The sequence below is a fragment of the Dendroctonus ponderosae genome, unplaced genomic scaffold (assembly GCF_020466585.1).
Source record: "Dendroctonus ponderosae isolate FM_Combo_2020 unplaced genomic scaffold, Dpon_F_20191213v2 Dpon_F_20191213_3, whole genome shotgun sequence".
NCBI lineage: Eukaryota > Metazoa > Arthropoda > Insecta > Coleoptera > Curculionidae > Dendroctonus > Dendroctonus ponderosae.
In genome coordinates, this window is record NW_026018508.1 from 16,746,710 (window position 1) to 16,762,538 (window position 15,829).

The window sequence follows — 15,829 nt, forward strand, 5'->3', positions numbered from 1 at the left end:
CGAAATAAATGACTGAAACCCAGGAATATTGTGTATGATAAAATAGATTAACAAAAAGACGTGAGAAATGGCACATTTGCAATTAGACGCTCTTTAATTAAAACAGTAAAAATCCCAAAGAAGGACAATTGAAATAAATTCCAAGGAAAATGAATAGAGTCCTCCAAATAACATCAGCCAACCTCGAAGCAAAGAATTCGGTCATAATAAATCAGGAGACCCTAACAATTTGCAATAAACGTGACTGAAATTAGTGCAGTTACTGTTCGGAAATAATCTTTCCATCAAGTTACTAGACAACTCTTCCATAATAATAAATCCATAAGACGTTGTCAGTGTTCTTGGATGTCGGGAATTTCGTTGCACCTTTTGTCGTTTTATCGTTGTGCCGTTTTGTATTCAGTGCAGTATGCAATAAAAACGACAATGTAAAAGTTTCCATCGCCAAGTCCCAGCGTTGCTTGGAAAAATTGAAAAATAAATCATAGAACCGTGAATGAAATAACGATACATTCAGCCGACCGGCGGATTTAATGCGTTTTAAATCTATTCCTTCAGTTGGCTGGGAACCCAATAAACAATACGACAGAGCTACAAACAAAATACATTTATTTTTACTGCGAATTAAAGGCGAATTTGTACATGAATTATATCAGTTTGAAACACATACACGCTAAAGTACAATGTCGCCGTTTGTAGAAAATCTGCTATATGAAAAAATACAAACATTCTGCAAAACTGGGAGTTTGTTGAGATCAGCTTGCAATTTATTAATTCCAGATTTTTCAGATCAGAAGTCGATTTTTTAATAACTGCGAATTCACAATGAAACAATTTAAGCCCATCTCGTCAAACACCACCACTTATTAATTATAAAAATTGACTGTGTTCGATGCACAATTAACAATAAAATTCGTAGCTTTTTGGCAATTAAAATTACTTACAATTAATTAAATAATCCTTGGTCCGAAATCTTTAATAAATATCATGGAGTTCTTAATTTGCCGAAACACCGGGCGTTTCTCAGGTTTGGCTCAAAAAAGAGCAAAAATCCACATTTCATAAATACGCAAATTTCATTTTTCTGCTCCAAATGTTACATTGCTCCTCATGCACAAAAACGTACATATTTCTTGATGTTTCAAGACTGTCAAGTATTTTTTCAACCAAAAAAAACATCACTATCAAGAGCTTAAAAACAACGGGAAAAAGTCCTTTTAAGCAAAGAAGTGCTTGATGAACTTGAACACAGAAACACCCGGTATATGCGCGTAACCTTAAAGCTAAGATATAGAAGACATGGAATATCAAGTATGTACAAATATAAATATTTATAAATCTTATTACTGAACGTCATCTTTGTATATGCGAAAGTCCCAAGACCGTGTTAACTCGATTCGAGGGCGTCGTTTATTGATAAATTAAATTTAAATTATTATATACAATAAATATATGAAATTTCAAGCACCAAAAGCGTAGATTTGTAACAAAATATTACTCATATATACAGGGTGATTCGCATGATTTGTTTGTTCCAACAATCCTAGTGTATTTTCCAATAAGTTTGTAAACAACAAACGTAAAATTAAAGACGAAATCGTCTGTTAAGGATCGTGAATGCTAAAAATGTGCGTAAAATGTCGATTATTTCAGAACCGAAAATTCTAGTCTGTTTTTCGATGAGTTATTTGCATTCTTCGCCTCCTTGCGATGCAACTGGTGTAGAATTGAAGGTGTTTTGAAAAACTATGTAATTTTTTCAAAAAATTTTGTACCACTTAAGAAAACTTTTGGTAAAAATCAAAATTTTACATATGTGTTTTTGCAACTCAATCGATTCCTTTAGACGTAAGAAGCGCGCAAATGTACATTTGTAAAGTGTTTGGATTAAAAATAAGGACGAAATCGTCTGTTAAAGATCGTGAATGCTAAAAATGTGCGTAAAATGTCGATTATTTCGGAACAGAAAATTCTAGTCTGTTTTTCAATGAGTTCTTTGCATTCTTCGCTTCCTTGCGATGCAACTAATGTAGAATTGAAGGCGTTTTAAAAAAATATGTAATTTTTCAAAACTTCAGCTCCCTCTTAAGAAACGTTTTGGTCAAAAATCAAAATTTTACATACGTTTTTTCAACTCATTCAATTTCTTTAGACGTCAGAAGCGCGCAAATCTACACTTGCAAAGTGTTTGGCTCAAAAATGAAGAACAAATCGTCTCTTAAGAATCGTGAACGCTCAAAAAACGCTTAAAATGTGCGTAATATGTCGATAATTTCGGGACTGAAAATTCTAGCGTGTTTTTCAATAAGTCCGTTGCATTGTTTGCGTCCACGAGATGAAACTATGTAGAATTCAAGGCATTTTGGAAAAAAATATATTTTTCGAAAAAATCGTCCTCAACCTTTAGAAAATTTTCGTTCAAAAAAAATCAAGCGTGTTTTTTCAGCTCAATCGATTCCTTTAGAGGTAAGAAGCGCGCAAATGTACATTTCTAAAGTGTTTGGATCAAAAATAAGGACGAAATCGTCTGCTGAGGTTCGTGAATGCTAAAAATATGCGTAAAATGTCGATTATTTCGGAACCAAAAATTCTAGTCTGTTTTTCAATGAGTTATTTGCATTCTTCGCTTCCTTGCGATGAAACGCGTAGAATTGAAGGCGTTTCGAAAAAATATATAATTTTTTCAACAATTCATAGAAGAGACTTTTTGGTCAAAAATCAAAATTTTACATACGTTTTTTCAACTCAATCGATTCCTTTGGACGTAAGAAGCGTGCCAATCTACACTTGTAAACCGTTTGCCTCAAAAATTACGAACAAATCGTCTCTTAAGAATCGTGAACGCTCCAAAAACGCTTAAAATGTGCGTAAAATGTCGATAATTTCGGGACTGAAAATTCTAGCGTGTTTTTCAATGAGTTCGTTGCATTCTTTACGTCCACGAGATGAAACTATGTAGAATTCAAGGCATTTTGAAAAAATATATATTTTTCGAAAAAACAGTCCCCAACTCAAGTAAAAAATAAGGGCAAAATCGCTGGTTAAGGATCGTAAAAGCTCAAAAAACGATTAAAATGTGGTTAAAATGTCGAATATTTCAGAACTGAAATTCTAGTGTGTTTATCAACGAGCCCGTTACATTCTTCGCCTCCTTGAGATTAAACGGATGTAGAATACGACACATTTTAAGAAAATTGGTATTTTGTCAAAAAAAATCCTCCACTTTTATAAAATTTTCGGCCAAAAATCAAAATTAGGACATTTTTCTGGACTCTTCAGATTTCCCTGAACTGACCAATTTCACCAAACATTTTCAGCCTCAGATCGAAGCAATCTGCTGTCACATTTGGTCTAAACCTGAATTTTCTTGACAAAAATTCGGCAAATTGGTAAAACCCCCGGGAATCTGAAGAAGAACCCGCCAAAATTCCCAGCCTCAATTGAATATGAAAAAACTTCCAGATTGAACCATCTGGCCTATTCACAATCATGAACATTTCCATGCGAATCACCCCGCCAGTATGGAAGAACCATTTAGAAGACATCGGGTACCAATGAACAGTGCAGGTGTATAAAATGTAATTGAATAATTCATTTAGGTCTGTCGTTGCTCCTCAAAGTCTTACACACGATGCGCTCCTCATCCTCATCCAGGACACATCGGCCTGCTACAGCCGGCAACTTTTCACGTGCCGTTCGCAATCGAATGTTCTTTCTTCACGTCCTCGATCGTGGATATCGAAATCTTCTTTTCCCCATCCAGAGGAAACTTGAAGCTCAGCTCACCATCGCAAAACAGCGGACTGTGATTGGTGTCGAAAATGGTCTCGCCTTCAACCGCCAGTTTATCCTCATGCGTGTAATACCTTGCTGCATGCCTTCGGGAGTACCACAAGGCTCCGATGATCGCCAGAATTGTGATGAATAGAAGACAAACCGACATGCTGGCGGCGATGATTCCAATGTTGCCGTCCGTTGAAACTAAGAAAAAGTCCGCGTCTCCTTTGCTGTAGCTGGCAGCTGTGCACCAGGTCAAATCGCTCTTCTCCAACATCCCCAACGTTTTTCCGCGTTCCGTATAGGGGGCCGCGCAGGTGATTTCACTGAAGGTGGCACTGCGATTGGCCCTTTCCAACAATGGCACTATATGGCACAAGTCGCAAGACCAGGGGTTTTGCTGCAGATTCAAGAACCTCAAGTGATCCAGCTTCTGCAAATCGTACTCATCGATGCCCCGAATTCGGTTCTTCGATAGATCCAACTGACGCAGCGATTTAGGCAAAAGCTCCGCACTCAACACCGCTATGTGATTGCCGCTCAAGTCCAGAACCTCCAAGTTGTCGGGAAATATCTGCGCCTCCAGTTCCAGGATGCCACAATTGGCCAGCTTCACTTCCCTCAGCACTTGCAGACTGGTGAGCTCTTTGAGGGTGTGCGCTTTTATCAAATTGCCACTCAAGCTCAGCACCTCCAAGGTGGGCGCGATCGCCTCGAAAGCCCCCTCATGGATCTTCTCCAGCCTGTTGAAGCTGAGGTCCAGTTCGGTTAAATTGTAGAGTTCCACAAAGGCATTGGGAGTAATTTTTGCGATCTGGTTGCGAGCCAAGTTTAGCTTCTTCAGCAAGGGCTGGTTGGCAAAGGTGTTGTCATGTAAACCCGCTATGTGGTTGCCATCGAGTTTTAGGTATTTGAGGCTGGTTAGCACTTTGAGGTCGTCCGCATGAATCGCTTTGATTTCGTTCTCTCCGATGTCCAGGAAGGATAAATGTGGCAACAGCGGGTAGGTGTCTTTGCTGATTCGCTTCAAGGCGCAGCCTCTGCACTCAAGTTGGCGCAGCTCCTGAAACAATTTAGCTGTGTGAATTTGTGAGTTGGAGTTGCTTGGGTGTAGTTTGGGCTCTGATGTTCAACGCACTTAAAATTACATGTTGCCAAAGTTAAATTTGGCGTTTTCCTCAGATGAGGTTGCTGCGCAGAGCAAACCGTATCTGAAGATGCAAGCCACTCTTCCTAAGGAAACGTCAGAAAGGAACAGACCGAAAATCTCGTCACTTTCAAGAAAGTCTGCTTCGAAATTAAAGTTGAAAAATCCGTACCGCAAAAAACGCAGCGAATTTACTGGATTTTACAGTGTGTTATGTTTTTTAATTAAAAAATTATATTTTAACGATGAATTAAGAGGATTTTTCAAGTTTTAACAGCGTGTTAAACAAAGACATCTTAATAATCGACAACAATCGATGTTTCGTTATGAAGATATTGACTTAGAAAACGCAGTGTAAAAAACGCCATAAAATTGGCAATGTTCAAAAATTCATATCGGACAACGGAATGAAAAGAATTCTCCCAAAATTTTACCATGAGTTTACAGAAAACATATTATTGCATAGGGGAAATTCACTTTCGGACAGTTGGCTCGATTTTTGAAATATCGACTTACAAAGCGCCAAGTGCAAAAACCCCGAAAAAATTTGTTGTTCAAGAAATCTTTTTGAAAAGAAGAATAAAGCGACTGAAGACGGACTAAGAAATACCTTCTTAAAACTTTTGAAGTTCCCTTAGATTTTTACTGTGTGCTAAAAAAAAAGACTTAAATAGCGAGTTTTGCCTGATTTTGAAAATGTCTACTTAGAAAGTGCATTGTGCAAAAACAGAAAAATCGTCGAAGTTCAAAAATATATATATCAAGGCTGAATTAAACAAATGTATGGAAACTTTCACCGTGTATTAGACAAAACCATCCTAATCAGTTTCTGAAATCCACTTTGCGATGTTGGATCTCATTGTGAGGAAATTTACTTTGAAAGCGCCAGTGTGAAAACTGCAAAAAAATGGGAAAGTTCAAAAATTCATATCAAAAAGAGAAATGACTCAAAGACTGATAAATTTTTAAAGTAAGCTAACAGAAACCAGCTTATTGACAAAATGAAATAAATTTCAAATATTTCGCTTAATTTTGGAAATACAAACTTTGAAAGCGTGAAGTGCAAAAAGAGAAGAAGCACCAAAGTTCAAAAATGTGTATCTCAACGACGAATTAAGCGAATTTGCTCAAGTTTTCACACTGTATTTGACAAAAATATCTTAATCAGCTGTTCACATCTTCTTTCCAATGGTGAGCTTTGTTAGAAAAAAAAATACTTCGAAAACGCAAAGTAAAAAACTGGATAAGTTGAAAAATCATATCGAAAAAAGGCAAGAAGCGATTGCTCCCAATTTTTTACAGAACGTTCAAAAGAACCATCTTATATCATAAATAAAATTCGATAACCGAAATTTTAACTAATTTTGCAAATACCGAATTACAAAGTGCAAAAAACGGAAAAAAATATCGACAACTTTTATCTCAACGACAAATAACGCAAATTTTTACAGTGGATTAGTCAAAAACATGTCAATAATCTGCTTAAATCCCATTTTCGATGTTGAACCTCGTTATGAAGAAACTCACTTTGAAACCAAAAAGCGTAAATAACGGGAAAAAATCACCTAAGATAAAAAATTCAGATCGAAATGAGAGATGAAGCGAATGCTCCCAAATTTACACAGTGAGTTAACAGAAACCATCTTATTCGATAGTTAAAACTTCATTGCAAAAATTTGACCCGATTTTGCAAATATCCACTTAGAAAGCGCAAGGTGCAGAAACGGAAAAGCGACGAAGTTCAAAAATTCGTATCTCAATGATGAATTAAGCAAATTCTCCCAAATTTTGATGGTGCATTAGCAAAAAATAGTTTAATCAGTTGCTCAATCCAGATTTTCTGAGCCTCGTTTCTAAAAAAATGACTTAAAAAGCACAGTGTAAAACCCACGATAGAGTCCAAAAATTCATATGAAAAACTGAAATAGAGCAAATCCTCCTAAATTTCCTTGTTTGGATAGCTTTTAAACCTCGACAAACTCACCAGCTTCAAGCGATGATTGCGATAATCAAAAGGTCTCGTTTCTGCAAAACTTGTTAAAACGTGGGCAAAATTTCTATTTAAACGATTTACGATTGCACCGTTGAGAAACATTTGTCAATGTTACGGTGATTTTTTTAATTTCACCTTTTTTACTCTTTTTATATCTCAGCGGCATTTTTGCTCAATTTTGCTTTACATCTTCCACCACCCTCTGTATAGGTTTGCGTTGTTTTGGTGCTGCAATTTTAAATCGGCGACGAAAGAAGGCAGAAAATACGAAAAATAAAACAAACCAAAAAACCCTACCGGTACGCCGCGGAAAACCTCGGGATTAAGTTCTTTCAAATTGTTTCCGTTAGAGTCGGTCCTTTCAACTTTCCAATTTCTAAGAAAATCCCGTTCGCAAGCTTTATTATTCGGCTGCGGTCGATCGAGGAAAAGGTCTAGGATTTTTTAAAGCACACAGTTCTAGGCCAACTTCAGGTCTAGTAATCGAATGGATTTCTCCAGAAAAATGGGTCACATTTTCTAAAAATTGTTGTTCAAAAGGTCCAAAACAACCAACGTTTGACCACCCACTGGCTCCAGCGACATTGTTTTCCAACTTCCATTAATGATTCATCATCAATATCATCTAAAGCTGTCCCTCTGAATGTTTTATGGAAATATAAGCGGTGAGAAGTAACCCTTTAAGCAAAATTCAAAAACAAATCCTGTTAATTTGACATAAAAGGAAAATTGCGGTTGTTCTAAAGGGAGTGGAGTCTCTTAGGCGGTTTCAGCTGAGATTATGGGTTGTTAATTGGGAGCGACCGGAGATATTAGTTGGGGAAATATTGCTGGAAACAAGTTAAATGTTCCGAATCCACAACAGGCAAATTGTTAAAAGGTCCCCATTATCTCGGCGATTTAGGCTTGAACTCAATCGGGGCTTTGATTAAAAATTTCCCCGGGTGGAAATCCCCGGATTAGTTAAGGGATTTTCAAATTCCACGCTAATGGTCAATTTAAAGGAAACTTAAAAAATTACCTGCACGTCGCGGAAAACCTCCGGATTAAGTTCTTTCAAATTGTTTCCGCTCAGCTTCAGAGCTTTCAGTTTCCCAATTTCGAGGAATATTCTGTTCACGAGGTCGGTTATTCGATTCCGTTGTATCGACAAAAGTTTCAATTCATGCAGATGCCGGAAAGTGCCGCTGGGCAAAGACTGGATCCGATTATCGTCCAGGTAGAGCTCTTTCAGCTTATCCAGACCTCGGAAATTGTGGTCGAGCGGTTGGGAAATGTTGTTTTGCGACAAGTTCAGCACATCCAGCTTGGTTAGGCCATAGAAGAAGTGCATGCCCAGCTGAGGCACGTTGCTTTTGGTCACATGGATCTCTTCCAGGTTTTTGTATCGCTGGAAGATCGGCGACATGGTGAGCATGTTCATGTTGTCGTCTGGAGCTGTGATTTTGATCACTTCAGTGTCGAAGCTGATATTGTTAAGGTCCACAGGGCCGACCATTCCTCCTTCTTTGCACAGAACGGTTTTTCTTCCTTTTACATCCAGGTAGCAGGAGCATTTCGATGGACATTCGGCCGCACAGGCACTGACCACCGTCAGCAGCAAGAACAGCTTCAGCTTCATTCTGGAACAAGCAAAGAAACCCTTAGTTGGCACATGAAAGAAACGAACTTCCGCGGTCTTTTAACTCAATTACACGTTTCTCAAGACTTTGTTACCGACGGCTAAATAAACTAAACACAGAACTAGTGAAGTTCCACAATGGTGTTTCGTTGCCATTTTGAACGCGTTAAATGCAAAGATAAACACTGAAAGTTTATGGAAGAACGAAACGGTATTGTTAGACGATCTTGTGAAGAATCAACTAACTGGCGCCCGAACTTTGGGTGTATTTTGCAGATTCGTTACGTTTAAGCCCGAGCACAAATTGAAACAAGCGGAAGCACAGAGCTGGTGTGGTTTAATACACTCGCTGCATCCACACATGCATAATATTTTATGGAAATTCGCGCAGTTAAAAGTGGCTGAAATTTGCGTTTCTGTTAGGTATTTGCCGGAATGTGTGGCGCTTTAGGGTGGGCGCTTAAAAGCTGCAGAAAATGCATTTTCTGGCGGTTGTGACTGTGGAGTGAAGTCAAGTTTTAAGGGTTCGAAGGTGCATTTTTCAACTTGAAAATCCGCGAAATGCTGAATAATACAGTTTTATGCTGGGGTTCTGCTTAGAGAAATGTGCGCTTTAATGCTTTAATAAAGCTAATGCGGGCTCGAGTTGAAGAACCGAAAAGTGCAACTGTATTAAAACTTTTTAAATTAATAAAAAACATTATTTATTGACAATTTGATTATTGGCACTAAGCAAGTTTTCAGTTTGAGCCTCCACCCATGGCCCAAATGGGGGAGAATCTGTTTTTATAAACATCGGCCTGGAGGCGCAATTGCAGTATTTTGAAGGATTTTATTTATTTATTTAAATGGTCATTGAATGAGAACCGGTGAATTAACAGAACATACCCAAATTTTCACGATGAATCCGACAAAAACAGATGTTCAAATCCACTTTCCGATATTGGACCTCGTTATAAAGGAATTTACTTTTAAAACGTAAGGTGCAAATTTTTCAAAAATTGGCAAAATTCAAAAATTCGAATGACGCGAATTATCCCAAATTCTCACAGTCAGTTAAAGTAAACCATCCGATTCGATAGGCGAACTTATATCCCGAAAATGTGATTGAATTTTGAAAATATAGACTTTGAAAGTGCAGAGCGCAAAAACAGAAAAAACGCCAAAGTTCAAAAATCTTTATCACAACGACAAATTAAGCGAATTTACTCAATTTTTCACAGCGTGTCAGACAAAAACATCTTAATCAGCTGCTCGAAATCTCGTTATGAAAAAATTGACTTTGAAAACGCAAAGTACAAAAACCGCGAAAAATTTGAAAGTTCAACAATTCATATCGAAAAATCGCATGAAGCGATTGCCCCCAAATTTTCACAGAAAGTTAACAGAAAGCATCTTATTTATAATGGGCAGTTTGATCAATTATTTAAAATATCGAAGAGGAAAGTGCACAGTGGAAAAACAGACAAATCATCGAAGTTAAAAAGTCCATAAATCAACGCTGAATTAAACAAATTTATGCAAATGTTCACCGTGTATTAGACAAAACCATCCTAATCAGCTGCTGAAATCCACTTTGAGATGTTGGACCTCATTATGAGGAAATTGACTTTGAAAGAGCCAGTGTGGCAAAAAAATGTCTAAAAATGCATATCAAAAAGAGAAATGAACCAAAAGTTGCTTGCCAATTTTTTTAAGCAAGTTAACAGAAACCATCTTATTGAACAAATTAAATCAATTTCGAGCATTTCTCCTAATTTTGGCCATATGGACTTTGAAAACGTATAGTGCAAAAACAGAAAAAGCGTCAAAGTTCAAAAATGTTTACCTAAACTATTAATTATCCGAATTTACGCAAATTCTAATATTGTGTTAACCGAAAATATCTTAATCAGATGATCACCTCATATATCTGATTTTGAGCCTAATTATAAAGAAATTAACTTATAAAACGCAAAGTGTGAAAACCGCAAAAAAAGGCTCAAAAAGTTCAAAAATTCATATGAAGAAAATGAATAAATCGACGGCTCCCAAATTTTCAATATAAGTGAACAGACGCCATTTGATTCGATTACTGCAATTTAATTTTGCATATTTGGCCTGATTTTGAAATTTTCAACTTTGAAAGCTGCTCAAAGTGCAACTATAGACAACAAAGTTCAAAAATCTTCATCTCAATATTGAACTAAGAAAATTTACTATGAAAAATGAGAAAATATAATGCTAAAATCCTCTTTCAGATGCTGGTCCTCATTGCGAAGAAATTGACTGTAATAACGCGCAAAAAATTACTAAAAACTTCGAAATAAAAATCAATCAAATGCGTCGAAATTTTCAATGTACGTTAACAGAAACCATCGTATTCGAAAATTGGAATTAACTGTGAATGTTTGGCCAGATTTTAGCAACATCGACTTTGAAAGCGCCGAGTAACGAAAATTTAAAATTTTAAACATCTAAACGATGAATCTCAGAGAATTTACCAAATTTTTACCGTGTGTTAGACGAAAACATCTTGATCAGCTGCTTAATACAGTTTCCGATGTTGAACCTCCGTACGCAAAAATTGACTTTGAAAACGCCAAGGTATAAAAACCACGAATAAAATGGCCAAAGATTAAAAATTCATATGGAAAAGAGAAATGAATCGAATGCTCTGAAATTTTCAATATCAGTTAACAGAAACTATCTTCCCGGATAACTGAAGTTCAGTTTTGATTGGTGGCCTGATTCTGGAAACATCGGCTTTGAAAGCGCAAAAACAATAGAAAAGCCGTCTGAGTTCAAAAATGTGGATCGTACAAAACGCAAGAAGAAAACTGTCAAAAAATGTTCAAAAATGAACACCGAAATTAGAACTGTTTCTCGTTCGCAAATCATTTTGCAGTTCACAAATTACCTGAAGACATCAACCAGAATCCAAGTTGATTGGGTTCACTTAAGAGACGATAAAGAGATAAATAAACAAACGCCGATAATAAATGAACGTCTGTCGTTAATGTTTGCGAATTAATTAGCCGGCTCTTAACTTGCAATCCTGCCAGTTTGCCCTGCGATACTCATAAAGAATAACAATGCTCGCTGATTGACAATTTAGTTCGCCCGATCCGCCTAAGAAATCCAATCTGTTCCATAAAATTTATACGGCGGATTTGGATTGGGCGGATTCTTCGCGATATCGAAACAAAAGATTTCATTATCGTTTTGCCGATGTGAATGCCGAAAGGGCGTTCACAGTAATCGCATTGCAACTGATCCAAGTCGGAATTGTGAACGATGTCGTTAGCGATTAATAAGTTGTGTTTAAGTGGCAATTTCCGAGAAAACGCTTCAATTTATCAGGTGTTTCGAGGATTAATGACTTGACACAACCACCCCAAATACAAGGGTTGTTTCCGCCTAAATAAACAATGTTTCTCTGTTCGGCATCTTCGACTATTCCTGCATCTAAAGAGAGAAATAATGACTTAAAGAACTTGGCTAGTAGTTGGAGACCTTTGAGCATTAGATGGTTTAACGTTCTTGAGTGTGTCTCATCAGTTTCGAGTCATATTTTAGATAAGAGACTTTACCTTTAGCTTTGCACGTTCAACTGAGCAAGGATAAAAATTCGCAAAGCCGGAAGGGCGAATGCTTTTGGAGCAAACTTGGTTATTTCCCTCGCGGTCTAGTTAAAATGCAATTTTATTTACTGCAGAGTTTTCTTCGGGCCTCTGCGGACGGAATAATAAGCAAAGGCATGACACAATAGGAAAAATGCAGGTTTCGATCGACTTCAAGGGGGTTCAGCCGACTATTTAGGTGACTGTGATGGTAATTGGGGAATTACTTCTATAAAACTTGGACAATACGAGGATAAATATGCATTAGTATGCGTTAGACAGTAGCGAACATACAGCTATTTGGTTCTATTATTCATGTTACGTTTTATAACAGCGTATCAGCCGAGTTCTAATCCGGAAATGGAATAGACTGGTTGACGGAAGTCAGGTTGAAGAACGTCTTTTTAATCTGCGTGACTTGATATTACCGCTCAACCATGTGATTTTCTTACATAACAAAACCATTGATCGGATTCGGGCTTTGTGTTCATGTGTATGAATGGATGAATGTCGATTGCTCGCTTATTACGATTTATTGCCAGAAAATGCCTGAAGTTTCTTACTAAAGATTAGGGAAATTATGTCAGAAAATGCTTAGAAAATTTAGCCAACGTTTCATATACCAAACGAAAAACGAATTCAAAGAGTTTCAATGGTTGTTTGCATCTGCATTGATTGTGTAAAAGTTGTGTGCAACTTCCAAAAACTTATATCGAAAATAACCATGCAAAAGCGCTAAAATTTCGACATTGAACTAACAGAATATTTTTTAATAAATTACTGAGATACTGGTTTTGATGCTTGGCTTGGATATGGAAAAATCGACTTAGCTTAAAATCGAGCTTAAAATCGTCAAAGTTGAAAAATTCCTATACAGCGAACCAATCATTCTAATTCAATAAAATTGTCAAATTCTGTTAATAAAATATTGTTTAACCGCTTGCCAAAATCCGCTTGCTAATATAGTTTGCTCTGATAATGGGAAAATCGATTTTGGAAGTTTAACGCGCAAAACGGGAAAAAAATTGCCTAAGTTAAAAATTTAAGAACAAAACGAAAAACCATGCAAATACAGCCCAACTTCCAACGCATATTCCTGAAAGACTCCTTAGTTCACTGCTGAAATGCATTTTCCAATTTTTCACTTGAGTACGGCAAAATCGACTTTGAAAGCGGAAAGCGAAAAAACACCAAAAATTCGCCAAAGTTCCAAAATTCATGTCTATGAAAGGAATGAAGCGAAATCAACGAAATTGCCACAGTGTGTTTCAAAAACCCTATTTAAACGAAAGCCGGAATGCTCTTGACGATTTTTTGCTTCATAATGAAAAAATCGTCTTCCAAAGCATAAAGGGCGAAAATTAGCACAAAATCTGCTAAAGTTAAAAATTCATATTTCGGAATTCAATCTAGCTAATTCCACTAAATTGCCACAGCAAATTACAGAAATACTTATTAATCGATTACTGAAATGCGTTTTACCATTTCCGTTCGCTTATGAAAAAAGCTTATGAAACTTTCAAATTGATTTAAAAAGATTTGAAAAGATTTAAAAAAAAATGTGTTAATCAACTGCTAAACCGATCCAAAATCACAAAATTCCAAATCTCCCACTACCTTGACAAACAGGCTGGCAGAAACCTTCGAAAAGAAATCCCCCAGAATATTCAGCTTAAATTTCCACAGTGCCTTTTTTTATCAGAACAGTAAGGCGCTTTATGGAAAAACCTAAGAAACAAATAACTGATCCCATTTGTCTAGACTGGTTGGCTTAGTGAAAATCAATTACGCCAAACGTGGGCGTGTTTGCACCAGAAAACGAAAAAAAATCTCCTCAACAGTGATTTGGCCGCCTCCAGTTCAGCTTCAAGCAACAATTTATCATCCTGCCCAAAATGCAAATTCGTGTCGATCCCCTGAAAACGAAATCTGTAAAGTGCCTAATAAAGCAGGAAACGAACTTTCCAAGTGTAAAACTGCGTATTTGCATAATGCTAACGAGCGGCAAGGCCCTTCATTATCACATCGTATTTATTTCACGGATTGCGGCTGATTTGTTTTGCGATATGTATGCAATTCAATGTTTATTGTGCGAGGGTTTAAACCCTATCAACCTTTTGCTTGTTTGCCTTTACAACCGATTGGATTGATGTCCAATCGATCAAGCTCAGTGATCAGAATGTCGCAATTGTGCAATATTTTAAACAAAATCGCTATTTTCTCTAGAGTGGACAGATACTTAATAATAGTTTTATTGTACAGGGTGTGCAGTCTAGAAAAAAATGTCTACAGACCCTCTCTACTTAAACAAAGACTAGAAGAAAACATCTAAAGTGATGAAGGCTCTCCGTCTTTCCGTCATTTCTAGGTAGCTTCAAGTATTAATTGCAAATGTGGCAACCGTAAAATGAACTATTTTCCAGAAAAAAATCGTGTTAATCAAGACAGTYTGTTTTYGGAAAATTATATTTTTGAGACTGACAGTTTTTCAGGCAAAAAACTGTTGAAATTAATTCCAGTCGCTTACTCCATAACCATCTACACAAACTCCCRATATTTTATAAAAACAGACGTTCATTTTTCCAATTGTGCGCCTTAASTTTGCACTTTGGCAGGTTTACAAGACGCTTACAAGGCTTCCACTTCCTTSAACGATAGTGGAAATTTGCATGTTGTCTGGATGATAAATCGGTCCCGATGCGCAAACTACTGCAAAAGAACGAAACTAGTGGAAAATTGTTCGGAAAACTGTTTCCACGTCGCGGTGAAGCCCAAACATCCCATGTTTCCGGATAATTGACTCTTGACAATGATGCGAAAAACTGTTCACGATCCATGGACAAGACCTGAATCCACTGTTCGTCCATTATCCATTATCCATTATCCATTATCCATTATCATCGYGTTTTGTTTAAAATATTCAGTAAATGTTTTTCCACGGAAAACCCATAAATACACCATCCGTAGGCAAAAGACTTGCACCTACTAAAAATCACACCAAAAAGAACGCGGTTTGAATAGCAAATCGATTATGTAAATTCCGGGCTTTTGGAGAAACTTCCAAATTAACCAATCATCGTTTTATTGCGTATAAATCGGAATTAAAAACGCTCCAAGTGTATGTGCTTTTAATTGAACCGGTCGCGCTCTAAGAGGAAAATGATTCTAAATGGGGCTTATTAATCGGGAATAGTGGAGGCTTTAAATAACCCATTTTCCATTAATAATTTCTCGACTTTCCACTTAAGGTGTTTCGTTTTACGGTTGCACGTAAATAAGTCAAGTGGCTCTAAAAATACTCAAATGCTTTTTAGCTTGTCGGTACTCAACTTGAATAAGTGCGTCTAAAACATATTATATTTCTCCACTAGAAACCACCGTAAAAAAATGTCGCGACCAAAGCAATAATTCAAAGAGTTTGGATGCGAAAAACTTCCAAAAATCAATGAAAAAGTCTGGCGTTAAAGAAGACTTTGTCCACCTCGAAAATGCATGATTCGCCAGAATATTCATAGCCCGCTTTAGCTTTCAAACACGTTTTAATGCGAGTTAAATTGAATTCAATTAAACGGAATTTACATAAGATTGAAGCCCTTTTCCGGATAAAGACAATGCCGCACTCAGCCACTTGCATACACATAAGCATACACCAAAATCGGTTTATTTAGCGTGCAACAATGCATGTTTCT

At 36.9% G+C, this 15,829-nt stretch overlaps 1 protein-coding gene across 1 annotated transcript in view; it reads right to left on the reverse strand.

Moving 5' to 3' along the window:
• Positions 1-592: 592 nt before the first annotated feature.
• Positions 593-15,829, reverse strand: part of LOC109533769 (toll-like receptor 6) — a 48,040-nt gene continuing 32,803 nt past the window's right edge. The window contains exons 2-3 of the mRNA XM_019899175.2: positions 7,939-8,539; positions 593-4,840 (exon numbers count right to left, since the gene is read on the reverse strand). Of these exons, the coding sequence (XP_019754734.1) occupies positions 3,686-4,840; positions 7,939-8,538 (1,755 nt within the window). The 5' untranslated portion in view covers position 8,539 and the 3' untranslated portion in view covers positions 593-3,685. The remainder of the gene's footprint in view (positions 4,841-7,938; positions 8,540-15,829) is intronic.